We start from the raw sequence: 13,925 nt of genomic DNA on the forward strand, positions 1-13,925 counted from the left end.
AGGTGGCATCCAAAGGCTTGTATCACTGGCCTGAACACCTCCAATGACCCTCAGACAGTGACCACAGCTCAGGGACATGCAAAGCATTCCTGCTACTCCCGTTCTAGGGATAGAACTTCTCATTTTGACCCTTGTCTTGTAGGGGGATAGCTCTTAAAAATAATATTAGCTGCCTGTAAGACAAACTTACCCTGCTTATTCAGATCTTAATTTGCTAGCTTCTCTCCAGCAGTCCTGTGAAGCATAGCTGCACTGTTTTTCTCTGTCTAGGTCTTTACATTTCTAGTGGTTTTGAATTTCACTGCAATGCAAAAAGGCCCCTGCTCTTGTTTCTAGAGATCGCCCTGGGTCTGTTCTCTTCCAGCCACTCCTTCATTTTAAAGGGGCAGGGGAGAGGAGGTTTTTCCACTGTTGTTACAACCTGCATCTTCCCCTGGCTCCCTGGGGACAATATGAAATACCGATATTGGCTCAGGAGCCTCTTGCCCCTGTACACAATGTTCAGTCTGTTCCTTTGACCTGGACTCCTAAGCCATGGCTCACAGAGCATGCACAGAAAACCTGCCTTCCTCATCTTGTTCCCAGAGGCTGTACAGGCACAGCTTAGTGTGATCCACCCTCTCCTACCCACTTTATTTTTTTGTACTTCCTAAACTGGTAATGATGCCTAAGGATCAGTTTGTTTTGTGTGATCTGCTTTATATAAGTGTGTTGGCAATTCTTAAACTTTTATCTGGAGCATCCACTTGCTGGAATATTTCCCATTGGAACAGTTCTCAGTATAAGTTCACAAATACCAGAGATAATGGGATGGGGGAATAAGCAAGAAAAACTTGTTTATACAGCTATTGAGATCTGTGCCAGGCTAGGGAACACAGAATAGGACAAAACCTTTTCAACTCCATTTTAATCCATACTAGGATCACACTGTCCTGTTAAATAGCTACACAACCATCTGGAGGATTGGGCCCCCAGGTCAAATGACATTTTGGAGCAGCCCTGGACAGCAAGGCCAGGCTGGGCTCAGATACCTGAACTCTCTGCTCCTTGCAGGGCAGAGGCAAGGGCAGGGGACACGGTTGAGGGACTGCCAGCCCCTGTGATGTTCAGCCTTGGGGACAAGGCACCAAACCTCCCGCAACTCTGCTGCCTTTGCCTGCACGCCACTGAACGTCACCTCCCTGGCAGGGCTGGGAGGGTCTCGACAGGAGGCGCCTGTGCTGGCACGTTCAGCACACCCATTCCTCCTGGGAACGACAGGAGGGCAGGGAAACGCAAGCGTCTGCAGGCAGTCGGGCAGCAGGGAACCCCGCGGGGCACAGCCATGCCAGCGGCACCCGGAGGGGCACAGGCAGAGAGCCACGCACCCACCCACACACACACACACACACACACACACAAGGGATCACTGCGGTGCCTTCCCAGGAAACGGGCATTTCCCACCGCTCTGATCCTGCCCACATATTTCTCAGTGAGCCCAGGTCTTGCCTCTGGGCACTCAGGGCTACTTAATTTATCCAAAGGGATAAATCCTTCTCTCCTACTTTCGAGGCTGGAATGCCACAAGTGCCTCAAACCTGCACACCACACGTCAGGGCTTGGCTACACACTGGCCTTAATGACAGCATCCCGTGCTGCCTCATCCTAATCCCCTCTCATTCCCCTTCTTCCTAAAGAGACAAGCCTGGATGCAAATAGAAACGCAGGAAAGAACCCCGGCCAGTTCTGCCTCTTGCCCCTTCTCCTCTAATGCCCTCTAGCCCTCTCCTGGCTTTGCCTGGTGCCTCACCGCAATGCCCCACAGGTACCAGTTGCTGCGGGTCACCCCCCAGGCCTCCGGGTTTGCAGGGAGCGGGGGAGGCTTGAGGGGACGGCTGGAGGCGGGAGGGAAGAGCCTCGCTTGCCGCCTGCCGTCAGAAATCTGAACTGAAGAGGAGGATTGCCGTGATCCCGACGCCCCAGCCAGCAAGTCCATGCCCGGGCTCACGGCGGTGAGCAGGCAGCAGGACCCCTCCTGTCGCTGCACAGCTCCCCGCTCTGACACGAGGCTGCCCATCTGCGTCTTCCAGGCACCACGAGAGTTGTGACTTCCAGCTGTGCACCACCAGCTGCCTGTACAGGGAAACTTCATTACAAACTCCACCTGCCCTCTACACCTTTCCAGATGGCCTACATTAAGGGAAAAAGCATGCATTTTACCTACAAAAAACAATAACCTGTATTTATGGTTTGACTCTAAGCCATAATTCGGTGCCAAAGCTCAGCAAGTAAGTAAACAAAGAGCTTATGCCTTTAAATCACTTGCAAGGCTTCAGGCCACTTTTTCAGCAGAAGCTTTCCTCCTGTAAGGTGCAAACCTCAGTTCAGGAGGAACAGAAGGTTTCACCAGGAGGAGCTGTCACACCCACACACGACATTATAAGGAAGAGAGCAAGCCACACGGGTGCCAATGACTGTAGCTATAAGTTATTTATTCTGCAAAATAGAGGTATCTTCTATGGAGTTGAACACTGGAATCACAGCATTATGAATTGAGTTGTGGAAACATTATGACAGCACACACACACACACACGCAGGCACACACGTGTACACCTACACACACACACACACACACATAGCCTTGGCACGGGCCCGGCTCCTGCAGCATCCACAAGGAGCCCTCTCCACACCTTTATTTGCTAAAACCTTAAAACCTGTAGTGAGGGCTGCATTCAAAACCCCTTCCCCTATTCACAGGGCTTCCCAGGGCTGGGCAGGATTGGGAGCAGGGCACAGGCAACACATGTGTAGTGCACAAGATCCCCTGCTCAGTGTGCAGCACATCCTGGACAGGAGTTAGCTGTGGGCAGAACGCAGCCCTCAGTGAACACTCTCACCCTTGCCTCAGTCTCTGCTCACACAGACGAGCACAAGGTGTCTGCAGGAGGCAGACACAAGTTAGGACACAGTCAGTGCTCCCTGCTCGCCATGGTCCATGTTCCAAAGCCGGTAAAACTCTGCGAAATCCACGTAGGGCTCCACACGGCCATCCTCATCGGGCTGCAGCGAGTGGGTGGGTCGGGAGCGGAACAGACCTCCATCCGAACTCGAGCTGCTGCTCTGCGTGTGAGTGTTGGTCGACTGCAGCGTCACAGTTGGGCTTTGGCTGAGGGGGGAGAAAGAGAGAACATAAACATCTTTATTCTACTCCACCTGATGCACTGGACAAGAAAAGCACCAGAACAAGCACCAGTTTCTCCACAGATCAAGCTGTCCTAGCAGACAGGTAAAAAGTTGCAGTCACTTGCTCTATGAGAGCACTCAAAGTGTTAAGAACTGATTGGAATTGACAAACATCAAAGGAATCTGATTCATATTAAATGGAAGGCCTTAAGTACAACCAGGCATCTGAGGAACAGAGAGGAAGCAGAAAAAAACAGGCATGCACTCTGCTGGCCTCCCCATACCCAGAACAGAACGAGCTTTACGGGAAGAGTCTGGCAGCAAGGAAAGCTATTCTTGCACGACCTGTGCTGCAGCCAAGGCAGCTCCAGTACGTCAGCCTCATTGTTTCTGGAGCTACAGAGCACAATACCACAGCACTTCTTCACTGAGCAGCATGTACACACCATGCTGTGCCAAGGGCTCAGCCTAAACCACAGCCACTAACTAGTATGACCCTGCAAACTGGATCCAAAGGGGACCCAATGCTAACCTTTATCCATGTTTTTTTTTTTCCCCTGGGCAGTGCCTGTAAGCAAATCAGCTTCAGCAGCGCAGCCTCTCCAAGAGCCTTACAGGTGACCTGCATAATCCCTCTTCCTTGCGGCAATGAAGGGCACCCACACTCCCTCTGTGCACAGCACCCAACACACTTGGCACACAAGGTCCAAAGAGAAGGGCTGCTCACTGCCAGAATGCCCTCCACGAACAGCAGCAGATGCTGCTCCCAAGGCATGTTGCCAGAGCTGGCTTCAGAGCTGTTGCTTCACTCATTCCCACTCCTCGCGCAATCCCTTTCCAGCTAACACGTTATGCTGGCTGTCAGTGCTGTAGTGGGGGGGAGCACACTCCAGATAAGGGACTGACTGACTGACAGGTAACTGACAGCTGTCTCTGCTTTTCAACCACTTTATGCAGTGTGAGGTGCAGGGAAAACTCTGGGTAGCGAGAGAGCAGGACTTTACTTAGTGAGGGTGGGAGTGGCTTCGTCCAGAGTTGAGCTGCTGTGAGCACCATTGACCATCTGGCCTTGAGAAGGCATGACAAGAGATAGCGTGACACTTGTCTTGCTTGTGCTTTGGGAGCTGGAATATGGCACAGAGACAGGGTAGACACGGCCTCCTAAGAAGGGAAAAAACAGAAGTTATAAAATGCAGTTCAGACATGAGCAACTGCAGGTGCAGCACAGCAGCAAAAAACCCCAAGAATTTGTATCCAAGTGCCCTTGATGCTGTACTGTATCCTGTCAAATTGTCACAGATTCCACAACTCAAAAGCCAATAACCTTGTTTAATAAGAAAACTCCTTCTACACCAACTAGCTCCTCTCCCAGTGTGAGGTGAGTGCTGGATCAATCAAGAGATCTTATCTTCCTCACCCCATTTTGTTTCATTCTCTCCCCCAACACACCTTGCGTTGGTGTCAGCGTGGGCTGGCTCATCTCACCCAGGGGGTACCCAAAATTCCTCACAAGCAGCGTCATGTCTTCGTGACGGGGACAGAACTTGGACCTCTCCCCACCACTGGCAAAAGTGTCACAGTGAATGCGCTTAACCCGGTCCACCACTGCTTGTGCCACAGCATCCAGTGACGTCTGCTTGGCAAACTCTGTGGCTATCATGGCTGCAATTTCCTGAGCAGAGAAGGGGGAAAAAAATCACCAAAGGAAAGATTTCTAGGAGATTTTGGAGGAAACCTTTTCCTGCCATCTGATCTAAGAGTTTTTATGGCAACTCATCTGACTGTGATGCTTACCTGCTGATAATGTCCCTTTGTGCCTCGAGTCATCCCACTCCCTTTAATGAGCTACTCCTAAGGGACAGGCAGCTGCCAAGAAGAATGGGCTTGCCAAAGCAACTCCCATATTATTAGACTGGAATGGGGTGGCACAGGCATTCAGCCTCGCCAGCAGTGACAGCACAGATGAGGAGGACAGCCTGTATGAGAGCAGCTGACACCAGTGGTGTGGTGTGACTCACGGGAGTGAGTCAATATCCACGGGAATGTTTCCCTTGTGAGCAGGCTCACCTGGTTGGCCTGCCCAGGCCCATGAGCTGCCTCCAGTGCTTTGTAGAGCCCTTCGGACATGAGCACCAAGAAGCCCGTCACCCCATCCAGCGAGTGCCCTCCGTGGATTTCAGGCTCTGCTATGATTGGCTTAGATTTAGCAGCACTGGAAGGAGACAGTAATTTGGCATTTAATGGTGACATAGTAGCTGAGAATGGAGCGATCATGAAGAAAAGGAGGGCTTGAAACCGCACAGTTGAGTTTTTCTGACCTGAGCAGTTCAATATCGGTATAGCCGTACTTGACTTTGTAATCTCCAATGCGCCGAGTGCTTTCCTGCCCACGAATAGTTCCCACTTGTTTTATTTTCCCTGCATCCAAGCCTGTCAGATTGAAAACCAAAAATGCTTCATTAACTTTGTGAAACTTGCAGAACTTCCTCTGAGAAAAGAAATATCCACAGTTACACAGAACTGTAAGAGAAAACGAGACACTGAAGAATCATCAGGAGCTAAATGGAGAAAAGAAGTAACTCTGTTTGAAAGGACACCTTCTCCTTAGTTCCAAGCTAGGAAGAAGAGAGAAGGAGGGAGACACACAAGCAAAACAGGCATAATCTGAATGCAACAGCTGGCCCTGAGACAAAGTCTACATCCTGGTCCAAAGGCACCAGCAGCAGCTGGCCTGGCTGCACGGGCATTTGCTGAAAAGGCAGGGGAACACCTGCACCTTCCAGCTCTGGACTGTGTGATGGGAGGAGAAGGCAGGAACAAGGACAACATACGTGAAGGATCCTGCTTTTTCTTCCAGCTGTAACTGACCCCTGCTCCTAAGCTCCACATGGCAACTTCACTAACACATGAGGAGACTGCAGAGAGAGGCTGTGGAGTCTCCCTCACTGGAGATATTGAAGAACCTGTACAACGTGCTCAGGGATGACTCTCCTTGAGCAGGAGCTTGGACCAGATGATCCACTGTGGTCCCTTCCAACCTTACCCATGCTGTGATTCCGAGAAAAGGAGAGCTGTCTACAAGAGGCACTGAATTTGCTCAAGTGCTCAAACTGATGTGGCTACTCCTAAAATAACAATGATCAAGCAAGTATTTATTTAAATAAACTTATGGTGATACAGGGCCTAGGAAGTAATCCCACCTTGAAAAAAGTTCTAACAGGGACCATCTGAGTGCTGCTGCTGTTTGAGGCAGGACTTTGAGCAGATGATCCACTTACCTGGTCTGTTCTAGCAAACCCCCTTTCCTCATACCTAGAGCTATCAGCCAGCAAACACTGAGATTTAATCTAGGGATGACTGTCCTGAGTACAAGGTGAAGGCAGGGGTCCAGCTGAAACTCCCCCTTCGAGTCAAACCAAGCCTTGCTGCACAGATGGCTCCACACCTACCCCAGCAGTAAGACACAAGTCCTCCATCTGCTGCAGACCACAGCTGACTCATCAACATGGCCTGGCTCATTTGCCAGCTCCTGGCAGGGAGGTACATGCCACTGACAGACACAAACACAGGCAGGCTCACAGGACGCCAAGAGAAGTCATGTCTAAATCACAGCAACTCTCCCAGGGTACTGAACAAGCTGTGATGTGCCAGCTGAAGAATCACAACATCACAAGACCTCACCCACCCCTCCCCCAAGACAGGGGTGGCACAGGCACCATCATGACAAATGCTATCCCCACTACCTCTTATCACTGTGCTTCAACCTAGCCCAAAAACAACCTCCCTTGGGCCTATAAACAGCCTGTGCACACTGTCTTGTTCCACAGGATCTTCCTTCTGCTGGGACTGTAGGCAGGAGCACCAGTGCTGCACCATGTTAAGGTTGGTACATCTAACAGATCCCTGTTCTCCTATGGACTGCAGATAGATTCTGCATTTTTGGTACTAAAAACACTCAAAAAGTCTCTTTCCCTGGATTCTTGTATTCAGTGTTCCATTTCACAGCACATATCCCTAGTGCAGGAGTAGAATGGGGATGAAAGAGAAATAGAATGAAAGACCTAGTAGCAGAAATTACCACATCAGGAGCCTCACCTGATAAGAACATATCTGCCAGGTGAATCTAATGAAGAATGCCACCTTAGATCTACCTAAATAAAAGTACAGGACCCAAGTATCTCAGTAAGAAGAATTTGGTACTAGCAATCACACAAGTGGTCTGGGTTAGCTCTAGACCAAGAAAGCAAACATGTCAAACACTGTAAAGTAAAAGAGAAATTGCCTAAAGCAAAATGTCAGCATTAAGAGTTCCGTAGTTATTGATGTGAGAGAAGTAAATACCAGTGCTTGGCCTGGCTCTGTCTGAAGTGAAGCTGCTTTTTTTCAGCAGCAGTTTGTACAAAGGCAAATTGAAATGTACCATCCTGAGGGTGAGGCATAACACAGAACTTAAAGCAGCATAAACTGCGGTTTGCCTCCACTGGAGCCATCATACATTGTCTGCTTCACTCCTACCTCTGGCTCTGTGCTTCCTCTCCTGCCTTCCTATTGACTGCAGCAACAGCTGGAGGGCAAATCAATGCCACTCTGGCAGCTGGACACAAAACTAACACTCAAAACTTGAAACAAAAGCGTAGTTTTCTGCTGGGTCAGTGAGATGAGCTTGCTTACCCTGTGGCCCCAGAATGGCTAGAAAGGCACAAAAAGAAGGCACTGAACTTGTCACCTGAAAACATAGTAAGCTTCTTTTGGTGGTTATTTATTGTTCCTGTGGCTTGAGTCATTCTTGGTGCCCCAGATAAACAGTCATGCGTTGTTCTCAGCTAAGAACATGAAACCCAAACACTCACCCAGCTGAGAGAAGCGAAAGAGTTCATCTTCATTCTCCGTCGTGTGGTCCACGTTGAGCTGAGTCACCTGCAGCCCATCCACCGTGGACTTGCACAGCAGTGCCCGATTGGTACCTGCAGTGGGAGCAGCGAGATGAGGCACCAGATAGCTCTGCTGTTAACAGGGACAACATATCCAAAGGGAAAAGGAGCAGAGACGGGAATAAAGACAGAAAAGAAGAGAAAGGCTCATGTACTGTCTCATCATGATCTCCAAAAAGCAGCCTTGCTAGCAGCATAGTAAAGGGCCTGCTAGGCAGCTCTCCATCCAGACCTGAGCTGCTACCTCCCAGGAAGGTTCTCTATTTCACAGTGAACCTGCACTCCTCCTCCCAACCCACTTTCCCTCTGTACTTTGGCCACACGCACCAACATCTGCAGGGATGAAGAGTCAGGCTGATTTCAAGTGCTTGTGCAAGCAGCAAGCATACTGCTGCTTGGCCACACACCAAAGAAACTGCCCCCCACGTTCAAATGTCTCCCTAGAGCCCCTGCCATCCTCAGGAATGCTGAGACTGAGCCACTGACAAAAACCAACTCACCCACATTGGCGATGTAGAGTTTGTTGTTGAGAACGACAGCCACAATAGCCATGGCTCCTCCAGAGATCTCCTGCTCTACAACCTTCAATCTCTCCACAATCTTCTGGTACTGAGGAGGGAGCTGGTGGTGAGGGACACCCTGGAAGCCAAAATGAGGGGGAAGCTTAAACACACAGTCCACAACACAGAAATCACAGCTGGAATAAAAATTCTGCAGGGAGGGGACTCATCTTGACATGCCTTGGCCTTGTGTGATGCCTGTACAAGACATACAATTTTCTGTTCAATCCTATTGAATGACACAGCTTTGATATAATTCTGGAGAGGACAGTCCAGTACACTTGAAGCCCATACTTGTCCAGATGCCATGCAGATGTGAGGCCTTTCCTCTCATCTGCATGGCTTTGTCCTGGAAGAGCCACATGTAGAGGCTGAACTCCTCTCTGTGATACACCCAGCTCCTTACTCAGATGACCAATGTCAGGTCTAAGCAGTGCCAGTACGAACACTGGGAACTCTGGGAAATGGACCAAGGCACTTGCTGCTCTTCATGCAAGCTTCCAGAAGAGAACCATGGAGAAGTAACTTTCACTTACAGCCTCCCTTGGATCAAACTGACTAATGTGCCCGAACCTCACCCAGCAAGCTGGAAGGTGGGACCTCCAGCAAGCTCTGCTCTTAAGGTCACATTACCTCTGGTAGCTGAGACTGCAGGCTGGCCTTCTCTGCTAAGGCATCATCAATGGACTCCAGGAAACTTCTTTCCACCACATCAAAAGCCTAAAAAAGGCCATAAAGAGAAACAAAGCACTTATTTGATGCCTACAGACTTTGGGGTACTCATCCTCACCTCTCTAAGACCAGCTCATAAGAGTGGATGATCACTGTACATACAGAGTTTCAAGGACCACTACAGCACATTGAAACAATTGTTTCAGCACAACCAGTTAACAGCTTGTAAAAACAATCTGCAACAACTCAAAACAGAAGACAACACCATAAAAATTACATTCACAGCAATGTCAGAGACCTATCTGATCTTGTCTGTTGATCCTGTCATTCAAGAAAGCACACTCACAAATCCATCTCCCCACACATTACCTTCTCCCCTTCACTCACTGTCATCTCCTTCACAGGCTGACTTGTTCCTACACGTCCAGGGAAGGCTGGCTGCAGCTTCCTGGAGAGCTCTCAGCACTGTGCTGACGGAGCCAGGGGACAGATGGGATGAGGCAGGAGTGAAACAAAGCACTACAGATGCTCAGGATGAGTGCAACTGCAACCACCAGATGTTTCCAACCCCCACAGAAACCAGATGCTGTTCCCCTGATGGCAAAGAGGAGGTGGGTAATGCAAGAAGCAGGAGCAGCTCCCACTCAAAGCTTCTTTACCTGCAGCAGAACTCGACGCACGTCAGCATCGCTGTGATCTGCGTGGAGCTGGCCCAGCAGCAGTTCTGCAGAGAGCCTCTGACCCACAAAGTTGGTGACTCGGTTGCCATCGTAGCCATTGAAGACACCATAGAGGTAGCAGTTGTTCTCACTCCTGCCAAGAGGGCAGAAGCAAAGAGGTCACAGATCTCTGTAAGACATAGATATAAGTAGCAAATTCCCATAGACATGCTTTTGCATGCTCAGGCCCCACCCTCTTCTTCCACATCCTGTGTGACAAACTAAATACCTCTTCCACGTGCACTTGTGCCAGCAGGAGTCAGTGTCCCAGGTGCAACCCACTTACCTGAATTTTAACCAGTTATCTTCCAAGGGGTGACCCTCTGTCCCTTTGCCATCTGCACTGTAGGAACGGTTTGGAGCTGAGCCCACCCCAGAGAGATGGCAGGATGGTAAGTCATCTGTCCAACTGGGCTGCTGTTCCTGGCAGGAAGAGGAAAGAGACCATGTAAACCCCAAGCAAGCTGAAGTGAAGATCGTGGTGCAGTACAGGTCACCAGTCCACCCCTACCCTCTTCTCAACCCTTCTCCCTTTGCTAACTAATAGCACAGCTAATAACTCCACATTTCTTTCTGCAGAACAGCATCACTTACCACGTCCCTTCCCTCTGAAGCTGAGCTCTGGCTGTACTCTGGCTCTTGTTAACAAGAAGCCAGATGCGAAATTTGCACACAAGTTTTGCACTCCATACAGCACTGCACAGCACAGCACTAGCTTAGCTATTCCTATGGTGAATCAGATCCTCATGCACCCCTGCCACGGGAGTGCAGGGAAAGCTCTGGATTCTCCCAGGACTACTCAACCAGGACAAGGCACTGGGGCCTGATGCTGCAGCCAGCAATGAGAGAGACATCCCTGGGGCCGCCATCTCCAGCCAGGCCTGCAGGCGCCAGCTGCCCCCTCACACAGCGGGCACCCCGAAGCCCGCAGCACCGGCACGGCCCCCCAGCCACCTGTGGCCCACTGCGCGCTGCAGAGCGGCCGGTCCGGCAGCGTGCGGGCCGCTGACCACGGCGGGACCCCCGCAGTCCGGGCCCCTGCCCTGAGGCGGCAAAGGGGGCGGGAGAGCAGCAACCCACCGCCCGCGGCGGGGGAACCTCCCCCTTCCCACACGGCAGCGCGGGGGGCGGGTGAGGAGGAGGCCCGGGGACTCCCTCGCACCCACCTGGGGGGTGCGTGTGCTCGGAGGGGGGGAAGATGCCACTCACACTCTGCAGCAGACTCCTCCTCTGCGCCGCCATCTTGCAGCGGGAGCGGCCGCCTCCCTCCCTCACGCCCGCCCTCTGCCGCCACAGCTCGGCCCGCTCAGGCCCCGCCCCCGCGCCAGGCGGCGCCGGGCAGGGCCCGGGCCAAAGCCACGGAACCGGAACGCCTGGAAGTGCGCCTGGCCTTACACCTTCCTTCTGCGGAGTGCAGGTCTCCATTTCCTACCTGTGGCCTTCAGGTGTGTGAGAAAGAAGCGCCTGTTGACCGCCACTGCCAGCGTGTGTGTGTGTGGAGGAGGAGGAAAGAGGAGCAGCGTTGTGAGGATCATATAATCATGGGATCATCAGGGTTGGAAGGGACGTGTGAGATCGTCCAGTCCACTTGTCCGCCCAGCATTGCCACTGTAAGCCCTAAGACACATCACGCAGCGCCAGATGTAGATGCTGCTTGAACACCCCCAGGGATGGGAACACCCCCATCACGTCTGCGGGCAGCTTATTTCAATGCCCGACCACCATAACAGTGGGGGAAAAAAATCTGTCTCAGCTTAAGGGCATTTCCTCTAGTTCTCTCAATGCAGGCACAGTAGAAGAGACCAGCCCCGACCTCACTATAACCTCTTTTCATATGTTGTAGAGAGCAATGAGGTCTCTTTTTAGTCTCCTTAGACTAAAAAAACCCAGCTCCCTTAGCTGTTCCACATAGGATGTGTTTTCACTGGACCTGCTCCAGCATCTCAATGTGCTTTTTAAAGTGAGGGGCCCAAAACAGAACACAGTCCTTGAGTGCCGTTGGTACTGTGAATCCTGGATCCTGTGAAATGGGGTCACCCTGAGTGCCAGAGAGCCCTGAGGTAGCCTGGTGTTGAAGTAGTTTTCTTAGTAGTGCATCATGTTCCAAGCAACCTCGAGGGAAGACTCAGCCCAGGTACCAGCTCTCAGCTGCACCCTGCTCCATAGGCACCACATGCATGGCATCCATGTATCTCAACTTGCAGTCTGTGTCCTGCCCTGTCCCTCTCTCTTTTGCAGGCCATAACAAGGATGCACTTGGACCATGTCCTCAGAGAAGCAGTAGGAAGGTGTCTAGGACAAATGACAAGTGGTTCTTAATCCTCACCGCTGTTTGGAGCAGTTCTTGCTAGTCTCGAGTCAGGGACAACAGTAAAATCACTTGCGTGCCTGCTTGAGCAATGCAGACAAAATCAGAGAGCACTGATTTTACTCTTATTTAAGATCCTTTATTGGCAGACATAGGCTGTTTCCATTGAATCAGCTCAGCTGGGGAGGAGGGAAGACACAAGATTCAATCTCACTGCTTTCTCAATATTATAAGTCAGCAGAAGAGCCCTCCAGGAGCGTGAATGGCATATCTTAATGTGTGTGACGGCCAGCAGTCAGGCTGTGGCAGCAAGGCTTCAGGAAGAGCCCTGTGTGTTTCCCTGTGTGTATTGTCGCTGCAGGGGCTCCAACATGAGAGACATGCAGTTTCAGTCATGGGCAGCAGCACAGTTATGGCGAGGGTGGGAGTGTTAAATAGTCTTGACTTCCAGCAGTGGCTTGATACACTCATAATGACATCTTTGTGGCAGATGTATTCGATTCAGATGCACTTCAGAAATAATTGCCAGTTAATTAACCTCATTCTATGGAATGATGGCTTTTGCTGCAGGGTTTTTCTGCCAGAGGATTCCAGCTTCCTTTCCTGTAAATCCTCTCTCTATTGTTTTGTTACATTTCTTTCTTCAAAATGTACCAAGATTAGAGATCTATTCCCTTCATGCAAGGCTCACAAACATTCAACTAGAATTAGGTAGATAGGCAGAAATACTTTTTTAAAAGTATTTATTTTTATATTACACAAAGATAGAAGAAAATGCTAGATTTAGAACCTGGGTCTACAAACAAGTTTCCTCAGGTTTAGGCTTCTGTATGAGCTTGGTCTCAGTGATGTCATTCAGAGTATTCCTGTGGGTAAAGCTGTGAATAGGTACAAATAAATTATAGGAATAGGTCTGAAGTCTGTATTAGAAGTAGGATGGACAGATTTAGTACTGACAAAGATTTGTTTTCTTGCCAATATCAAAAGAATTCCCAGTCCTGCAGAAAAATGCATAGCACAGCATTGTCCGTGTAATTAAAAAGCTACGGGCAAGTGCCTTTGCTTTAAAACAGGGTGACACTTTTTCAGCATTGCAGCAGCAGCTTATGGTTATTTAATGCCAATGAAGGTTGCAGTCATGCACCTTGATGAGCACAGTCAGACTCCATCCTTGCTCAGAGCGACACTGAAATCAGCAAGGCTTTGGGTGTGCCTAGAGACTGTCAGCATGTATTGCATTGCAGGGCTGGGAATTTAGGAGTCATTTCTGTCTTCTTCTATCCATAAGTGAGTCCTTTTGAAACTAACAAGAGCAGAGTCTGTGTGAGAGTGCGATAAGGCAGAATGTGAAGTCAATGAGAGAGCAAAACAACTTTCCTAAAGATACAAGATAGAAAATCTGCCACTTTCCTTGTTTGTACAATGGCTTGTCACCTCTTGCAGTTCAAAATCTGCCCTGTTCCTAATTTAAATATCTGGCTTCAGCTCATAGTCACTAATCTTTGTCATTTGGGTTTATCTTTTTTCTGCCAGTTTGTGCTGGAATGCAGACCTGGTGCAAAGCACTTTTTT

General features: G+C 50.1%; 1 protein-coding gene across 1 annotated transcript; it reads right to left on the bottom strand.

Moving 5' to 3' along the window:
* Positions 1-2,444: 2,444 nt before the first annotated feature.
* On the bottom strand, positions 2,445-11,335 carry TAB1 (TGF-beta activated kinase 1 (MAP3K7) binding protein 1). The gene is made up of 11 exons (XM_036401452.2): positions 11,255-11,335; positions 10,332-10,468; positions 9,986-10,139; positions 9,288-9,374; positions 8,595-8,733; positions 8,014-8,127; positions 5,482-5,593; positions 5,231-5,375; positions 4,613-4,835; positions 4,168-4,324; positions 2,445-3,146 (listed from the first exon to the last, which is right to left on the bottom strand). The coding sequence occupies exons 1-11, from the start codon at positions 11,285-11,287 to the stop codon at positions 2,939-2,941; spliced, it is 1,509 nt and encodes a 502-aa protein (XP_036257345.1). The 5' UTR covers positions 11,288-11,335; the 3' UTR covers positions 2,445-2,938.
* Between the last annotated feature and the right edge of the window lie 2,590 nt (positions 11,336-13,925).

Source organism: Molothrus ater, chromosome 5, assembly GCF_012460135.2.
Source record: "Molothrus ater isolate BHLD 08-10-18 breed brown headed cowbird chromosome 5, BPBGC_Mater_1.1, whole genome shotgun sequence".
In the NCBI taxonomy this organism is placed as follows: domain Eukaryota; kingdom Metazoa; phylum Chordata; class Aves; order Passeriformes; family Icteridae; genus Molothrus; species Molothrus ater.